Genomic DNA, 17761 nt, shown 5'->3' on the forward strand with positions numbered 1-17761 from the left:
TTTTTACGTGCTTTCGATCTGCTAGGTTGGCAGAAGCTGGGACGAGTAACAGGCGCTAACTCTGTTACACGGCACTCGGGATTTGACCCGCCAAACTGCCGACCTTCTGATCGACAAGCTCAGCGTCCTGTAATAATTCCACAGGGCCCTCTTAGCTTCAGACAACTTACATTCATAGAGGAAGTTTCAGATTTCTCCTAATAGATATTTGGCAGGTTGATTAATTGCAGAATCTTGCACTAAATTTGATGGAAGTGTCCCAGTTAATGGTATAGTTATTTTTCATATCACATTTAATGAACGTTGTTGAAAAATTGAAGCTTCTGCATGTTGTATCTTTTGAAGAACTTACAAACAACTTGTAAATGGCTTCAAAAGAAGTGTAATTGCCTCTGAAAGCTGCCCCAGTCCCTTGGGATAACTAGATGAGATTCCTTTTATCTTGAAGTATACTCCTACTTTATTTATGATGTTGTTGATGAATATCATCATTGTTTACCAAAGCTATTGATGCAAGCTGTAGATACATACTCAGTCTTTCTAACACTCTCAGGCTGAACTACAGTTAGAGATGGTGGGAGTTGTTCAATACATTAAGCGTGCAGGATTTTTTTTCAGAGATATAGTCATGGGAATTGGCCATAAATGTTTGTTGTTGTTAGCTGCGAAGTTGTGTCCAACCCATAGTGACCCCATGGACAACGTTCCTCCAGGCCATAAATGTTTACTATTGTTTTAAAGCATGGGTATCCACTTTTTGGCTTTCAGTGAAGAAGAATGGTCTTGGGTTGCATATAAAATATACAATATAGCTAATATATATAAAAATTTCATAATAATGTTAAAGGTTTACAACCTTGTGGGGCTGCACTGCTAGCAGTATAGGGCCACATGCACCCTACAGGCTGCAGTTTGAACAGACCTGTTTTAAAGGTTATTTAGATGTCATTGCCTTCTTTCAGAATCAGTTCATGATTTTCCTACTTCTCATCTTTCTTTTCTTTTAATCAAGACAACAGAGCCATTAGATCAGAAACACGACTCTGCTAATGCACACAGAATACTACACTTGCTTGAGCATACTGCAACATTTTCTCCGTTCTAGGATGGATATATGATACTGAAGCAGTCCTTTGCTCTCACAGCTCTTCACTGCTACAAAGACGGTAATTGGTCTAAGCCAGGGGTAGGCAACCTTGGCTCTTTTATGACTCGTGGACTTCAACTCCCAGAATTCCTAAGCCAGAAATGGCTCAGGAATTCTGGGAGTTGAAGTCCACAAGTCATAAAAGAGCCAAGGTTGCCTACCCCTGGTCTAAGCATTTGTCCGTATTTTGTCAAGTTAAATATGAAGAATCTTTTTTAAAAAAAAAAAACCTGAACAAGAATTCAAAAATTGTGGTCTTGCATTTTACTCCTATTTTTCCACTCAGAATATTTCCTCCCCCTCCCCCAATATTCATGATAACTGGGCTAATTCCTTTACAATCGTCCATCTTTTTAAAAATATATTTGATAGTAGTGTGAAATATAAGTACTGTTCTATAGTTTCACGAAAGCAGAATTTGAAAACGTGGGGTCCTTTCCAGTTAAGCTGCCAAATTTTGATGGCATAATGTCTAGAAAAACAGCACTGCCATTTAGAGGTAAGAAAGGCACAGATATAATCATGGATCCAGAGAATATAGAAAATATCAGGGCTTTTTTTGTCATAGAACACCCAGAACGGAGTTTCGGCACCTTTTTTTGGATGGAAGCTTGTAGGGTAGGCAAGGCGGGTTGTAATGACATGTGTGAGTTCCGGCACCTTTTTCTGTTACAAAAAAGCACTGGAAAATATAGATATAGCCATTGAAAGAAACCCTGATCTACTCCTCCACCAATATTGCATACAACTTTCCAAATGTAAATTCATGGCGCTGTCTCTGTGTGAAATGGTCCTGCCTGCGCTTCCTTCTCCAAATATTCTGGAGGGAAGAACTCCCAGTGTTTCTGTGGCTTTTCTGTAGCTAAGAGGCATTTCAACCTCGATTGTTTAAAATAAATTTTCCACCTTCCATTCTTCTTATACAGCACTGTACTTGGAACGTGGTACACATGAAAACTCTCTCAACATGACCTCAATTCCTAGTGATTGCATGGTTGTATTTGTACTGTTTTCTTGGCAACAATCCAGAAATGGTTTTCAATTGTCACCTTCCATGGTGGTGGTTTTTGTTTTTCATTTTTTCAGTGCTGAAATTTCTGGTCCTCTTCCATCCAAAACTAACGCTGCCTAGTTTTTCCAAAGTCAGCCAAGGTTGGAAGCTGCCATCTCTCTAGATATTCACAGCAGCATTTCTTTAACATTTAGATCTGCCAGAAATACTTGAAAAGGGAAAATTAGTTTGCAGCCAAAGGGTATTGAACTTTGTGGTTTGGACTCATGAGAACAAGAGATTCAGCTTCTTTTTTATTTGACTGCATTTACAAAAAAGCAGCAAAAAGAAAGGTTGTAATGGAGCCCAATAAGTTCATCCATTTTCTCACTTAACAACATGCAGTTTGCGCATTTAGCAGGTGCTCTGCGAAAAATGATATGGCCCTTGCAGAGGGAGCGGGGGGGGGGGGGAGAAAGTTAGGGAGAGGCAGCCCCAGCCCCCACACCTGAATTCATATTACAAATTAATCATATCAGATTTGGGGGGGGAGTGGTGGCAGTAAAGATACAGACAGCTTAATGCAGCATTATGTTATCCCTTCACCTATTTTTAAACTGATGGTTAAACTTATTCTTATAAGTAAATGTGTTCCAAAATCCCAGTCAGATATCAAATTCCTACAGCTATATGAAGCAACAAATGTGTTAGCACTCACCATTTTATTTAAGTAAGTGTTTAAGTCTTTGTTAAGCAAAAAGCTGTTTTTACAAATTTCTAGAATTAGAATAATCCTCTCATTTGCAAAGAAATGCAAAGAACAGCTCACTTTGGCACTAATTAATTTTCTCTCATTTTTTGTCAGAGACAGTTTCCTGATTCAGATTAATTTTAGGTATACAGAGTATCAGAGGTTTATAGTGGGTAATCATCCTGTTATGCTATTGAACTTCAAGCAAATATGCTGTAATATTTTAGATACTCTATTCTGGCTGGCAGAGTAGACAATTCGCCTTGAAAAGAGTAATGTTGTTACATGCTGAATCTATTAAAAGTGCAACTATCAATTAATCATCTAAGTCTCTAGTTGATAATTCTACCAACTTAGAAAGCACATATTAAACAAATGTCAACCCTTAGCCTTGTAGAACTCCTGACAGATTCTTATTTCTCTGCCTTTCAGTGATGGAAACTATTAAGCCGATTCCAGATTTCAGTAAATATATTATATATTCTATTATATAAATAGCATCATTTCACCAATAAATAGCCATGGAAACCAAAACTCTATTTATTATACAGTACATTATTTGCTTTGTTCCAGAAGGACTGCAATTTTTTTTGTGTCAGTAATTTAGATTATCTTGATGCAGGAATTTAATCTTTATTTTTTCTTATAACAATTATACATAAAAATCCTTGCTGGTTAAGATGTTTAATTGTCAGACTGCCTAACCTAGCAGCCATAGAAACCTCTATTATTTGCAAGCATTTGATCTTAGTGGTCAGAAATGCAGGGAAACACCTGTGGAAGTCATTTGAGGAAGAAGAAGTGGGATATACATAAATCAAATAAATAAATTGTAAAAATGAAATGAATTCACATGCCTTATGAAAAATCCTGACTTAGTCAAGCAGTTCACAATTTGAAAAACTGTTAACAAAAGTGTATTTTATGAAAGAATATTGTGTGTTACATTAGGAAACAATGTGCATTACGCATGCATACTGGAAAAATGGATTGCAATATTCTTCTATTCAGGAAGACTATGCATATAATCATAATATGCATTTTTCCCTGATGAGTTTATAAATTGAATTCGGAAATAGAATTTAGAGTCTGATCCTCATTGGTGTAAAAGGAAAAGAAGAATCCTCAAAGTGCATTCCACTGAGAGTATTCTGGATAAACTCACTGAGATTGACATAATGAAGGGTTCACGCTTTTTATTACATGGCAACATAATGTTTTGATCTTCTTTTAACCTTTCTTTGTAATCACTACTCACAGCAGGATTATAGCTTGACTTGCAAACAAATATTTGTAGTGACAACAACAGGCTGCAGCTGGTAGATTGCTTTTGATTGTTACAGTGAGAGTATAATCTTGGTTGGGTGGTGTTTATGAAAATGAAAAAGACCATCCACCAATTAGGATGGAAAAATGTTGAGAGCCAGATGTTTTGAGGCTGGGAAAAACAAATTGTCACTCTTAATAGAGTGCAAAATGGCTTCAGTTCTTCTGGTATGCACCATCTGGAAAAGGTTCAAGTTAAGCCTTGAATATAGTGCAGCTTCTGGTGCTGTATTACACTCGCACCAAAGTGTGTGATCTTCCCAATTTTGTTTATTGACCCTGCTACCTTCTTCATATTTCATTTTGTCTCTTTCCTCCAAGGATAACCTCTCTTCCTTCCTGTAACTCTACTGCACCTTTTCTAGGTGGACGTCCCCTCTAACATTTTTGCCCATTGTAATGTACTGTATATGGAAATGACCTTGAGAGATGAGCCACAGCCAGGGAACAGAGGCAGCTTAGCCTGCAGAAGCAATAGGGATGTGGCAAATGTCTCAGAGGACTCACTGGAGAAGAGCCTAATGCCTGGAAAAATTGAGGGCAATAGAAGAAGGGGACGACAGAGAATGAGGTGGCTGGATGGAGTCATTGAAGCAGTAGGCATGAGCCTAAATGGACTCCAGAAGATGGTAGAGGACAGGAAGGTCTGGAGGAACGTTGTCCATGGGGTCGCAAAGGGTCAGACACGACTTCGCAACTAACAGCAACAACAAATGTCTCAGAAGGGACCCTCTCTACAATTACTTGGGCTGTAAAGGCAGCAGGGAGGGGGGGATATATTTTCAGACTTGCAAGATTCTGTTAATGTAACCCTGTAATAATGTAACATTACGGTAGTTCATCTGGCATGCTTCCTATCTGGACTCCCTCACTAGGTTGACCATTCATTCATTCATTCATTCATTTTGTATGTTATGAAAATTTAAAAAAATGACTCTTTACTTTTATGTAATTATTTGACCTATTTGTAAGCTGCCACAGTAAAAAAATATTCTCAGTGGCTGACATAGGGAAAAAATAAAATGTAAAACAACCTTCATACAACACCTCCCCTCCCCCCCCACCCCCGGCAGCATTGAAAGCACAGAAAGAAAAGTAAAATATGTCCAGTCTCTCCAGTAGATACCAAATCAACCCCAAATAGCCATAGATGGTATTACTTCATGGTTGCATTTTGCCCTGGTTGAGGGAGAGATGTCTTCCTGCAGAAGAGCCAAGGAAGATCCCAGCTCCTGACCAGTACATCAACCACATATTGTATGGTATAGAATGGTCTTATTGCAGGATTCGTTTTGGGAAAAATGAGAGATTACCACTTCTAAGTTGGAATAGATAAATAACAATTTAGGTTTCTCTATGGTAGGCTAAGAATAAGACCAAGATGACATAATGAAAATATATTTTTTTAAAAAAATGTTAATGAGGATAATGGCTAACAAGACTTTAACAATGCAGGTTCATGCAATGATTAGATGCATGAATGGGAACATAACCCAGAATGTAAGAATTTGCTTTCCTCCAGTTCAAGACCATTGGCCTGCCCAACTTTGTCCTGCCTCTACAGCATTTCAAATGCTTTTCATCTTCCTGGCTTTTCCTTGAGCTCCTACGGACTCAACCTTTTTCATGTGCTACATTTTTACTTGTTTATTTCCTTCAACTGGCAGATGCTTTGCCAAACCCCAGGCAGAGAAAAGTCTTTTCCATTTAAAGTTCCATCAAGTTGAGCTACGCTACAAGATTACAAGGAACCCATGTTGTTTTCTTGACAAAAATATTTAAGCAGTTTGACATTGTCTTTCTTTTTTATTTCTCAGCCAGCCTGTAATCTTAAGATTTCCTGCTGGATGCTCATCTGAGTATTAGCCAAGCATGACTTTGTTTAGTTTCCAAGCCCAGACAAAGTTGGCCAGCTACTGCCACCTGCTGAGAGGTTTTCCCATTAACTGTTACCTTTAAACAAAACAGCAAAATCTAGATGCTGCTAGATATTGATCTTGGACCTTTCCCCAAGCAACACAAGTGAGAACTCTTACAAGTATAGGAAAAACTAGGAACAGAATTTAAAACAGACACAGTATGGATATTCTTCTGAGGCTACCTCTCTCTCTCTTTCTACTTGCATTTTGTCCAATGTGATTTAACACTCAACACACTTATAGTAAATACCTGTGTGATGAAAGAGAAAAGTGCAAACAGCTCATAAAAGGGTGGTTGAAAGGCCAAAGAGCCTCTTCGTGACAAATAATCCAAATACAAGACTGTAACATTCTGCAAGCTATAGATCTACTGAGTTTTGAAAGTCCATGTAGGTATTTATGAACCCCTCAATCAGATGGGTTATCCTTGTTCTCCAAAATGAGCATCTTCTCCCACATCATTGCACCAAGCTATACACTCAGATAGATAGCAGACTCTAACAAGATGCTATCCAAATGGATTGAACCTCAGTGCTCTCATCCCCAGCCATCAGACAGAGCTTAAAAAGGACTGCTTGGTCTGAAGGGTTCCATGCGAGAAGAGACAGAATTAAGGCTTCCTTATATGGAAGCCTTTTGGATACCTTTATCATCTGAGCAAGGTGAATAATTAACAAGGAGAAGGGCTTCTATATCCTGTTTATAAAACCATTTTCCTGAAAAGTTGCACCTGGTCCCAATACGATTGCCTTCACAGCACCCAACCTCTTACATTGTGATGAATATTCATTTTGATGTGATTGTTTCTGGCTTTGTTTTCAACCTTGCTTATTTATTGGTTTATAGTCTTGTTGTCTTTTAATTATCTGCTTCAAAACACCATTGACATTTTTATTAGAAAGATATTGTAAAACTATAATAATAAATCAAACCATATAAAAAGCTGAATATGCCTGCATGCCAGGAAACAATATCCAGGATATTTTATTTGTCTTCAAATTTATGACTCTCAGTCATATAGAATCATAGAATTGAAAGTGGTCGTCGTGTTCAATTCCCTTCACACTGCAGGATTCACTATACCATTCCTAATAGATGACTTTCCAGTCTCTATTTAAAATCTCCAGCAAAATGGAAGAAACCATTCCATGAGGTAACTATTTCACTAACAGACATCTCTTAACTGTTCTTCCTACTATCTGATCTACAGCCCTGAAATTTCATCCCATTAGTTTAGTCTTGTGTTCTGGAGGAAATTAGAATAAGTTCAAGAATAAGTCTATAATATGACAGGTATTTGAAGACAGCTAACAATCCTACACCTTCTCTTCTGCAATAATTATAATTATTATATGTTCTTTATTTGCTAATTGATGACCTGCTGTTTCTCTTGAAAAGACTCTGTTTAAAAATGTATTTTAAAAATTAATACATGTACGCTGAAATCTTGAATGGATCAAATGCATTCTTTATACCCTGAAAAGGAGCAGTGCACTGCCCTTCTCTTCACTGTAACTGAAATGCTGTGTGAGTAGAAAGTAAAGTTGATATCAAGAAAACTGTCAGTGTCTGGCATGCTGAAAAAACTGTAAGAGCAATCCATGTAGTCTATCATTTTTATTCCCACCAGATAATTAAATGCTTTAAGGCAGGGGTAGGCAACCTTGGCTCTTTTATGACTCGTGGACTTCAACTCCCAGAATTCCTGAGCCAGCTGGCTCAGGAATTCTGGGAGTTGAAGTCCACGAGTCATAAAAGAGCCGAGGTTGCCTACGAGTCATAAAAGAGTCATAAAAGAGCCAAGGATGCCTACCCCTGCTTTAAGGAATTCCACAGGCAGATTTCTAACATACGTGATAATTAAACAACCAACCAAACAAAAACATTTAACCTCTACTAAACTAGATTAATTATAGTCTTAACAAAAAATATGTGTAAAAAACTGAGATATTTAAAAACTAATGCATCAATAAATTCAGTGTCATATATTTTATCTATTTACCATTGAAGTCTCCCAGGTACAGGATAAGGGTCCAGCATGTTGACAATTCAAAAAAGTATAGAGTTCTCCTCAGTGATGGATATTCATCATCTCTGATAAAGATTATGTGACTTCCAGGCAAACCCAAACATTTTTTTGGAAGAATTCCCATGAGATCTTTCCTGGGGAAAAGAAATCCTAAAGCATTGAGTGCTACTTGAATTTTTGAGCCATTTGTCATGATAATTAAAATTTAATTAAATAATTTAATAGTAATTTACTATTTAATTTAATAGTATTTCCAGATAGTAAACTCTAAATGGGATATTTTATTTGTACTTTTATAGAAGAGCAACACAGACATCGTGTTGAGGAACCTCAGGGTGGAAATAGGCACCTTGAGTATCTGAGAAATGTGTCTTAGCATGCCAATTGTCTTCTTGTTGTCTCTCAATATTTTTGTAGACATTCCGATGGCCCATTGCAAGTAGCATTGATGTCAATGAGATGCTGGAGATTCAGGTGTTTAACTACAGCAAGGTCTTCTCCAACAGGTAAGTGATGCACAATGCCAACTAGAACACATTTCAATCTGTCTTTTTTTGCCTTAGGAAAATGATCGATGAAAGATAGCTTTCTGATATTTTCAGCATTTTGTATCCATATACATTAGGCCTATTTATTTCTTTAAGAGAAGTAGGAAGATATTTGGGTATAGATAGGTGATCTTGAAAACTATAGCATAATAAAAGTTTTGCTATACTGAGAGAGCCCAGAGACCTGATGTGGCACACAATGCATTATATGTGGTGAGTGGTTAGAATGCAGTATTGCAGGCTAATTCTATCAACTGCCAGCAGTTTGATTCTCACTGGCTCAAGGTTGACTCAGTCTTCTATCCTTCCAAGGTTGGTAAAATGAGGACTCAGATTGTTGGGGGCAACATGCTAACTCTGTAAATTGCTTAGAGAAGGCTGTAAAGCACTGTGAAGTGGTATGTAAGTCTAAGTGCTATTGCTATTGCTGTTGTCTTCCAGCATGTCACTATCCATTTCCTATAATTCAATATTTGCTGCTTAAGCAGCTACTTTATCTTGTCTAATGCAGAGTGCACCATCCCTGACGAATAGTATCTGAGTATATATAATAAGGATTGGCACCTTCTAATAACTGAAAAACTTACTAAGGCTATCAGTGGGTTTGTAAAACCTATCTTAGACCATTACTAGGCTTACAGTAAATTGTTTTTCCAGTCTCAATATCAAAAATTGTACCACTGTTTTTCAGCAGATGTAACTGGAGGTAACTTTTAAGGCTGTACAGGTAGAGGTGGGAAATGCTTGTGATCCTGGGCCTTAAAAGGCTTAAGTCTGATTTGTAATAAACCTGTCAGAATATAATAGAGATCCTGCTGGATTTGGTTAAACTATAATATTTCATTACTAATCTTTAGATGAACCAGCAGCCTGATGCTTAGTCCAAACTATAGGATAGACTCTTCCCTCCTGAACATGGCCTGTATCTCCTGCCAAGAGACATTTGCTAGGTAAAAATAAAAGTGGAATAGCTTTAAAATTGAGAAAAGGTTTGGCAGAGGTGATTTTCTTTCTCTAGAAGTTTCTAGGATTTCCTATTGCCAGGAGAATCCATTGGGATGTGGCAACTAATGGTTTCCACAGTACAGTATTATTCTGCATCATTTGTAGTACAATGTGAAGTCAATTCTCCAGGCAGGATTATGGACCTTCAGATACTGAGATCAAACAGGCACCAATGGTGCATCTAATGGCTAGAGCAGCTATGGTGGATGGTTACCATACACTTACTCATCTATGTTAATGAATCTGCAGTAAGAAGTAGTAGCTATACCTGGATTTATACAGGAATCTGTTCTAGTTCTATGTTGTGAAGATGCTAAGAATAACAAAAAATCCCTTTCTTGCTCTTTTTCTTGCTTGATCATACTAGTTTAAAACCTGTACTGTATAACAGGGGTCCCCAACCCCTGGTCCATGGACCGGTACCGGGCCGCACCATGCCAACAACCGGTCCACACAAATAAACAAAGCCCCATCCATGGAATGCAGGCAGTAAACAAAACTATGCACTCTCCGGTCTGTGGAAAAACTTTTCTCCACAGAACCGGTCCCTGGTGCCCAAAATGTTGGAGACCTCTGCTATATAGCATGATCTACTAGGTTAGATGGATTTCACCATGCATAAATAGTACAATAAGTGAGTGCTTCTGCTGCCCATAGTTCTTTATTAGAAATGTTCACAAATCTAATAACAACTTGTTTAAACAAAATGATTATTTAAGAAAACATATTAAATAAATGTGATGGTGAATTTGACCAGTTTTCCACAGATGTGGACAAGATTTCTAGTATAGCACCGGGTGGTGAAACATGCAGGAAATTTGATTAGAGCAAGGTTAATTGTGTAACCTTGGAACAATAATATTTCACCAACAGCACTAGACATTTTAACCTGGATTACACCGTTAATGCAATTTAGCTGTAAACCTTTTGGAAACTCCATGTGTAACACATCAGGATAACTCATTAGTTATGTGCATAACAGAATTGGAAGGGACCTTGGAGTCTTCTAGTCCAACCCACTGCACAAGCAGGAAACCCTATACCATTTTATACAAATGGTTGTCTGTCATTCCACTGAATAATTGTTCTGTCAGCAAATTTTTCCTTAGTTCTTGGTTACTTTCTCCTTGATTAGTTTCTATCCATTGCTTCTTGTCCTGCCTTCAGGTGCTTTAGAGAATAGTGGACACCCTCTTCTTTATGACATCCCCTTAGACATTGGAACACTGCTTTAATATCACCCCTATTCCTTCTTTGCATTAAACTAGAGATACCTAATTCCTGCAACCATTCTTCATATGTTTTAGCCTTCAGTCCCTTAATCATCTTTGTTGCTCTTCTCTGTATTCTTTCTAGAGTATCAACATCTTTTTTTTTATATTGTGGCAATTAAAACTGGATGCAGTATTCCAAGTGTGGCCTTAACAAGGCATTATAAAGTGGTATTAACACTTTGCGTGATCTTGATACTATCCTTCTGTTAGTGCAGCCTAGGACTGTGTTGGCTTTTATAGCTGCAGCACTCTGCTGGCTCATAATTAAGTGATTGTCCACTAGGACTGCAAGATCCCTCTCACAGTTACTACTACTGAACCAGGTACCACCTATTCTATACTTGTACATTTGGTTTTTCTTGCCTAAATGTAGAACCTTATTAAATTTCAACAGGGTATTTATCCAGGTAGCTCCAAGTCTACTTCTAATTTATTTCTTAATTTGAATTCAAGCAGTTGTAGAAAATGAATCTAAATTGCCAAAATGAACCCTTTAAGGACTGTGACAAGGGTATAATTATATTTAAAGCCTCAGTCTATAACAAAAGACACACATTATTAAACTTGCTTGAATATTTAATTTAATTTAATTTAATTTAATAACATTTATATACCGCCCTTCTCCCTGAGGACTCAGGGCGGTTCACAGGGCAGAATAAAATACCAAATACAAACATTAAAAAAAGATTAAACAGTTGCCCTAGTTAAAACAATAAAAGTACAATTCTAAAAACCCCAAGATAAAATTAAGAGACCAAAGATAAAACAACCCCACCGATCCCCATCAGGCTAGGCCAGCTTGTACAAACAAAAACGTCTTGAGATCGCGACGAAAGGAGCGAAGATCGGGCGCCATCCGGAGCTCTACCGGTAGCTGATTCCACAGCTCCGGAGCGCCCACAGAGAAGGATCTCCCCCTGGGGGCCACCAATCGACATTCTCTGATCGGTGGCACCCTGAGGAGGCCCTCTCTGTGGGAACGCACAGGGCGCAGGGAGCTTGATGCCGGCAGCAGATGTTCCCTAAGGTACTCCGGCCCCATGCCATGGAGGGCTTTAAACACCGTTACCAGTACCTTGAATCTCACCCGGAAGACAACTGGCAACCAATGCAGCTCACGGAGCAGAGGTGTAACGTGGGAGTATCGGCAGACTCCCAACACAACTCTCGCGGCTGCATTCTGTACCAGTTGGAGCTTCCGGGTGGTCCTCAAGGGCAGCCCCATGTAGAGAGCGTTGCAGTAGTCCAGACGAGAGGACACGAGCGCATGAGTGACCGTGCACAAATCATCCCGGCTAAGATAGGGCCGCAACTGGCGCACCAGGCGAACCTGGGCGAAGGCCCCCCTAGTCACAGCTCCTATATGGTCTTCCAAGGTGAGCCGTGAATCTAGGAGGACTCCCAAGTTGCGAGCCCTATCTACGGGGGGTAATAGTTCACCCCCCATAGCCAGAGGTGGAATGTCGGAATAGACCCGGGATGAAGGTATGCAAAGCCACTCAGTCTTGTCGGGGTTGAGTTGAAGTCTGTTCCTCCCCATCCAGACCCGAACCGCCTCCAGGCAACCCAGGCAATATGGGTTGGCACAGCAGGGATTATGCTGACACAAAGAGTCTGTAGCTTTAATGGGACCATGCATGCCACTGACATGGTATAAAAAATATCACCCTGTTCCCAAAATTTATTTAAAACATGAAGGACTTGAAGACTTCTTTGAGTGATACCTCCTCATCTAAAGTTTCTTTTCTTTTAGTCCAGACATTAAGAATTGATATTTCAATGGTATAATATATACCTTGCTTGTTTTTAAGCGTTAGGTTCCATCTTTTCAGATCTCCATCTTAACTACATAATATAAGTGCTAGCATTTTATATGTATAGCAATTAACTCAGTGGTAGCGGTTTTCAAAGTAGAAAAGGTTTCCATATTCATTACTGCCTGGTTCTTTTAACCTGTGATGTAATGGGTTGAAGAGTTGAATCCTGAGACTTTCTACATGTATACTGAGCATGAATGTTATCAATGGGTTATAGTTGAGCCAATAAAATGAGAGGTGAGATTACTTGAAGCAGCATAGACTGCAACCTAACAATTCCAAGTTGGACAGTCAGAGGTCTCGCTTGGTATAAGATGCCATCTATCATTACAGTTATTTTATTTTAAATTATAAAAATTGCTAGTTAAAATCATATTAGTGATATAAAAGAAAACAGGTAAAAAGATTTCCTTTATCAGTGGGTATTAAATAGTACATAATTCAGTGTGCTCTTTGGTTTATTATTTTACCACTGATCTTACTGTGCCTGTAGGCTGTTCTCTGATAAGCTTATTGATTTAGGATGGGTATATTCCTCAAGATAATGTGTCAATTTGCATACACGAGAAGGTTTCGCACATGCTTGTTGTAATATTTGGATTTTTATAAATAACGTTAGAAGGAAGGAAGAACAGGGTATTGTAGTCATACAAGAGGGCGGAGTACTTGCATTCTTAATTCTCCTCTAGCTTCAAAAAATTAATCAGGCATTGTTTCCATAATTTTAAGCAGTTGCTGATACCTCACGTGTTCAAAAATCACCCAACTGTTTGGCAATCTCATACAATGAAAAATTGATAGACATCTTGGCTTGTGGGTAGCTAAAGTGAGGGCTATATGTATTATGGCATATTGTGCCTGTTAAAAAAAAAACTTGTTTTTGACATCCATCTGTGTGTGACACCTATCTGTTTCACCACAGCAATTTTGGTCTCCTGGTCTGGTTGAAACTTGTTCTTATCTCCTGTATTCCATTTTCAGGTTGTTAAAGTGCACAGTGCTGGACTCTTTTTTTTAAGCATCATACTGATCGAATTAAAAAGATTCCCTGCTTTTTAATCTTAGGCTAAATCTTGGAAATAAACCATGTCACAAAGTATGTGCACTGGTGAACAGCCAAATGCTAGATGGGAACACTGTGCAGATGGGTCAGAATTGCTGATTAGAAGCTTCTCTTCAAAGGCCAAGTGCACTTCAAAGCTAATTTAGAGTTCAAACCCACACTTCAGCGATGTATGTCAGTCCAGAAATAATATCCCGTGTGACTGCAGCTGGGAGCCTGGCAAGATATTTTTTTTCTAAAAATACAAGTTAGCATTTTTATCATAAAATATAGATACAATATTTTATTTTGTAATACTGTGGGGGTGCCACATGTGAGCTGCAAAAATCCAACCAACTAGCTCAATGACAGGAAAGAGAATTGTCTGCATCTCTTTGCTACAACCCAATGATCATCCTAATTTTTGCACCCCACATCTTGCAACTTTAATTACCAGAACCAGACTTTATCAAACATTCCCTAATGTTTGTTGATGTGTTGAAGTATATAAAAAATGTTTATGGAATTAAATATGTCAGACACTGGGCAGAAGAGAGATCCAAATCTTACATAGACTATATGAGTTTTTATAGAATGATGGTAGCAAATATAGATATATGCAAGAATTTTCAAAATCTACTTTTCCCCCAACTCCCCCACCTCCCAACTAAGTAGACAAGTCCAAGAAATACTGAAATGCTGCATTAAATCAATGAAAGATCTGGTCGCTTTATTCATACAATATGCCAAATTTGACTAGTTTCAAATTTGATTAAGGGTTGTTGTTTTTTACAGTTAGTGCATTGTGTAAAAGCCATCTGATTAAATGTTCAATATACTATACAATACATGAAAATGGCTTAATTTAGTAACCCAGTTTATTGTGTTAAGAAAAGCCAGCTTGTAAGTGAACTTCACTGTTCTCCTGTGTATTTCAACACTCCAGATGACACTCATGCTTTTAAAGCCACAAGAGCATTGAAAACTGCATTTGCACTGACATAAATCATAAGAAATAGAATTAGGTACTCCTCCAAATGTTCTTTAGGAGCAGATATCTTGCTCCAAAAATGTTTATGCACTTTTTTTTACTAGGGTTTGTAAGTTATTAATTTTCTCCCTAGGAAAGAATCATAGCTGATAAAACCAAAATGAGATATGAGAAATTACTTTTTCACATAAATATGCAAGAAACACATTCCATTTCGTCCAGTGTCTTTTGCGCCAGAGCACGGATGGGTGTATCGTGTTGAATAGAAGTTGCTTGATAAGGGATATCTCCTTACCAGAAGGAGCCAGAGATAAAGGAATGACACTCAATGCTGACTTGGGATGAATTATTGATGCAGCCCCCTCTGACTTTTCATTATACAGTTTTGTGATGGAGACTTTATATTCCTTCCCTGGACACTGAGTAGCTTATGGTTAATTAGATGGCAATATGATCACATTTTACTCCAGCCATGTACTGGGACTAAGAGGGCAAAACTTTCCTAAACTTTTAACCTGTAGACATAACCAGGTTTTTCGGTCTCAAGGAAGACAGGGAAAGTGATATTGTTACATAATTTTGCTTTCCCCCCCCCCCCACAAGCACTCTTGGTTGCTTAAAAAGGAAAGTGGTTTGTCGGCAGGAAGGACAAGGGAGACGCGTCTTCGTTAACAGGTTTATTTAGTCAGCCCGGACAACGGAACAGTGAACAAACATGCTTTATATAGGTAGCTGTCGAACGGGACAGCAAATCAGCTGGGCGCATTTTCCCTCCAAGAACAGGGGGCCAATCAGTCAGCTGTTAGGGCAGAATTCCCCCCAGCGACAACGCTTAGCGGGTAACTAGGCAGGGAATTCTGTCAGCTGGATTTGGCGGGCGGCCGGCGTTTTGACAGCTCGTTGTCGCAACTGCGCATGCGCCAGTTTTGACAGCTCGCGGCGGTCGCCGGGGGCTTGCCCCGAGTTTGACAGTTGGGCGTTGAATGCGCATGCATCAGTATTTGACAGCTCGCGGCTGTCGCTGTGGGATAGCCGCGGTTTTGACAGCTCGCGGCTTAAAGCGCATGCGCGGCGTTTGACAGCTGTCAAACGGCCGCGTGTACTCGCGGGAGCGTCTGCGCATGTGTCATCTTGACAGCTGTCAGTGCGGCCGCGTAAATGCGGCCTGTGACAGCTGTCATTATAGTTTGCAGTATATTGCACCCCTTTCCCCCCCCTTGAACTGAACAAGTAATTTGAGTTAACTTTTAACAGTGTTGGAACTTGTTGGCGCACTCCCGGCCCATTCGAAGTCCAGTAAGTATGCTGGCGGCCTTTTCTGTCGCGTGGATCTGCGAGGTGAAGGTTTTTCTATTGTTGCGGGGGCTTCCCTGGGAGGGAGATCGGCTGGAGCGGGGACATTCTCTGGGTGAACGGTGCTGGGGGGTGCAGGTTCTTCCGCCGCTGTTTCTGGCGTGGAGGTGTTGGGGGATGACCTGGGTCGGAGTTGATCTGCGTGTCTCCGTAGTGTGAGTCCCGTGCCAGCATTGATGGTGTATGACAGGGGGCCGGTTTGATCGAGAACCACCCCCTGGGTCCATTTATCCCTTCCCCCATAATTTCGGGCCCAGACATTTTGTCCCTTAGAGAATGTTTTGTGTGGCAAGTTGTTGGTTTTTTCGGCCACTGGTCTGTCTGGGTGCAGTCTGTCAAGTCGAGTGACCAGTCGGCGACCCCATCTTAGTTCTGCTGGGGATTTACCGGTGGTGGACACGGGAGTGGAGTGGTGAGCGAGGAGGAAGCGGGCGAGTCGACGGTGCCAGTTTCCGACGATCATTCTGCGCAGAGAGTCTTTGGTGGTCTTTACCATGACCTCTGCGAGGCCATTGCTGGACGGGTGGAACGGAGCCGATGTTGCGTGTCTAATACAGTTCCTCCTCGTGAAGATCTGGAAATCACGGGAGGTAAATTGAGGTCCGTTGTCAGTGATTATGACATCTGGTAGACCGTGGGTGGCAAAAACTCCCCTTAAGGCTTGAATAGTGGCCTCTGATGTGGTGCTTGAAACCGGGAGAACCTCCAGCCATTTAGAGTAACTATCTACAATAATTAAAAATGTTTGTCCCTGGAACGGTCCTGCGTAATCGAGGTGGATGCGGGACCAAGGATTGGAAGTGGTTTCCCATTTGTGGACTGGGGCGTGTGGAGGGGAGGGTCTGGTTTGCTGGCAGAGATAGCAGCCGGCTACATGCTGCTCGATGTCCCTGTCTAAGGATGGCCACCAGATGTAGCTGCGTGCCAGAGCCTTCATTTTTGAGATGCCAGGGTGGCCCTCATGTAGTGTTTGGAGAACTTTTGCTCTGTGGCATGAGGGGATTATTACCCTGCAGCCCCAGAGGATGCAGCCTAAATGTGTTGAAAGCTCTTGTCTTTTTGCAAAATAAGGTTGGATGGAGGGTGAGGGGCAGGTTGATTGCCAACCTGATGTGACCCATGAGAGTACCCTGCTGAGGGTGGGGTCCCTGGTTGTGGCAAGTGCGATGTCTTTAGCTGTTACTGGGCATTCAGTGAGTTCTTGTATGGCCAGGACTTGGCCGGCTGGGGCTGGATCAGGGTCTATTTGGGGGAGTGGGAGCCTGCTAAGGCCGTCTGCGTGGGACATTTCCTTCCCAGGCTTGTAGATTAACTGATAGGAGTAGGCAGAGAGGAATGTCGTCCAGCGAAGCATTCGCGGGGATAAAATTTGCGGGGTTTGGCGGTCCCATGTGAATATGCCCAGGAGAGGTTTGTGGTCTGTATAGATTGTAAAAGGTCTGCCGTAGAGGTAATCATGGAATTTTTTAATTCCAGCCACAATAGCCAGGGCTTCTTTATCTATTTGCGCGTAATTGCGCTCGGTTTTTGAAAGTGTCCTTGAGTAGTAAGCGATTGGGGCTTGCGTG

At 40.2% G+C, this 17761-nt stretch overlaps 1 protein-coding gene across 1 annotated transcript in view; it reads left to right on the forward strand.

Annotated features, from left to right (window-relative positions):
* OTOF (otoferlin) overlaps positions 1 to 17761 on the forward strand; it is a gene marked incomplete at both ends in the record, with an annotated part of 185511 nt that overhangs the window by 30359 nt on the left and 137391 nt on the right. The window contains one exon of the mRNA XM_081312999.1: positions 8581 to 8669. Within this exon, the coding sequence (XP_081169125.1) occupies positions 8581 to 8669 (89 nt within the window). The remainder of the gene's footprint in view (positions 1 to 8580; positions 8670 to 17761) is intronic.

This window comes from Vipera berus (genome assembly GCF_964194415.1).
Source record: "Vipera berus genome assembly, chromosome: 1".
NCBI lineage: Eukaryota > Metazoa > Chordata > Lepidosauria > Squamata > Viperidae > Vipera > Vipera berus.